The 2,154-nt window shown below is 37.7% G+C and overlaps 1 protein-coding gene across 1 annotated transcript; it reads right to left on the bottom strand.

Moving 5' to 3' along the window:
- Nucleotides 1-373: 373 nt before the first annotated feature.
- LOC108372790 (proton-coupled amino acid transporter 1-like) lies at nt 374-2,151 on the bottom strand. The gene is made up of 3 exons (XM_017628557.1): nt 2,042-2,151; nt 1,792-1,964; nt 374-1,725 (listed from the first exon to the last, which is right to left on the bottom strand). Exons 1-3 carry the CDS (start codon nt 2,149-2,151, stop codon nt 1,475-1,477), a joined length of 534 nt encoding a protein of 177 aa, XP_017484046.1. The 3' UTR covers nt 374-1,474.
- Nucleotides 2,152-2,154: the final 3 nt, after the last annotated feature.

Here is a 2,154-nt window from a genome sequence, read left to right as displayed (position 1 = left end):
GGCCAGTTTACTTAGCTCTCATCCTCCGACGAATCGTTGAACCAGAACTTGTTGTACTCATTTTACTATGTTTTTATAAACTTGCTTTCTTTTTTACTTCATTTTAATTAGAACAAATTTACATAAATATGTATAAGCACGCTATTTGGTTTGCTCGATTTGTAAACAAAGCTTCTCAGCGGTGAAAAATATACTATTGTGAACAACCTAAACGAGCGAAATTCACAATAGCGCTATTCTTCATCGAATGAGCGCCATAATACCAAATGAAAATTCGTTCGCTCAGCACTTTCGACCACAGTCGAAAATCGAATGCAACTCANAGAATGTCGGCAGTTTGTAACTTTTTTTACGTATATTCAAACAAAATCGTCTGAATTCAGACTGCATGGCTGGTGGGCGTGACAGTAGACCGATTTTTACGATCTCTCAGATTTATGTGTTCCCATATTAACCCAAGTTATAAACCGAATTTCATTGAAATCCGATAACATTTACCATTTCCGCCCCCTAGTGTAGTGGGCGTGGCAGTCGGGTAAATTTTACCCTTTTTCATATTTATTCATTGCTAGGCAAAGGTACTCCACGTTACAATTTTTAGCAAAATCGGAGCACATTTACTACTTTTTGCCACATTTTGTATTGGCCTCTTCCACTGTGCATCGCACTATGGCTGATATAAGCACTTTCTGCAGTCAAAACTCAACCAATGCAGATAGGCCCTTAAAATCTGGTACACATGCTTCTAAGAATCTTAAAAGACGTCTGCTTGAAAATCAGCGAAATCGGCCTATAATCACACCCATTGCCCATATACCGGGTGTCCCAGACCACCCGTCCACCCCTTCTAAAATGGAGGAAAATATTCTTAGTGGAATACTCCGAAAGCATGGCTTGCAGGGTTTACTCGCATATAACGTTTCAAAGATTAAAATAGCTATAAAGAAATCTTAATTACTATTATTTATTTGGTAGAAATTATAATTGGCACTTTAGAAAATCTGTATTTAGATGTGTTTACGTGGTCTTTTGTAGAACATAATTATGTACTGGCAAAGATATATGTACATACATACATGTATGTGTACACATTGATCTGAATAAGCTAATAAAAACTAGGATTATAAATAACATTTTATTGATAAAAATTAAAAGCGAATTAAGTGGATACCTGACATATTGTATCACTAAAATCACACTGGCACATCAACATACTTACTCATTGTTTTTAGTCTAATCGTGAATTCTTATTAAATCTTATTCAACCTTATAATGAGTTTCATATTCGCCCGAAATCATACACTTTTCACTTCTGCGTATTCATTACGAGCGGATGAAAAAAATTCGGACGAAACTCACGTTAAGGAGTATTAAATCTAGAAATCTACGTACATATGTACATAAAAACAAATACATACATACATATACATATACCTATTCGAGTTACACAATTTAACAGCGCAAGTCTTAAATGTTATTTCATTTCGTTAAAATGTGTTACAATTTGTGATAAACTTTCATAGGTGCCAGTTGAGAAGCCCATTAACGCCAATACGAGTATCAAAATGTTTTTTGTAAATAGCCAAACGCCGGGTCCTTTGTTGTCGTCACGCTTCACAAGCAGTTCAATCATCGGTGGGAAAACCAACGCCAACGCAGTGGAACACAAAGCACCGATGAGCGACATAAACAGACCCAGTGCGGGTACCAATTCAGCAATGCATACTGGAATGTGGGAAGAATTATTAAAATATTTGTACCAACAATTTCGAAATGCAGTTAAATACTTACACGTCAGCACAACCATAATCGTGCGAAAGAGCAGCTCGCCGGAGAAGGGACGATTTTGCAAGTGCAAAAGTTGCATTGCATTCGGCCACATAATTTGTATGGCGATGAAGAATTGCAGCGGATAGCCGAGCAGTACGCCGGCTGACACCATTACCTTCACGGCTTGCGCCAAGCTGTGCCAAAATACAAACAAACATATGTTGAAATTAAAAAAAAAATATATGCTTTTATGCTCGTCAAAGCAACTCACATTGTATCGCCCAGATTCAGCGTCAAGCTGCCGCCTACATCCTCACCCCACTTGAGGTAGCCCAAAATGCCGGCAAATAGGAACATAAATGTCACCAAGCACATGCCCATATT

The sequence above is a fragment of the Rhagoletis zephyria genome, unplaced genomic scaffold (genome assembly GCF_001687245.7).
Source record: "Rhagoletis zephyria isolate East Lansing unplaced genomic scaffold, Rhagoletis_zephyria_1.1 Rzeph_scaffold_06033, whole genome shotgun sequence".
NCBI classification, from domain to species: Eukaryota; Metazoa; Arthropoda; class Insecta; order Diptera; family Tephritidae; genus Rhagoletis; species Rhagoletis zephyria.
The sequence above is the reverse complement of the archived record's forward strand: the minus strand, read 5'-3'. Positions and strand labels throughout refer to the sequence as shown.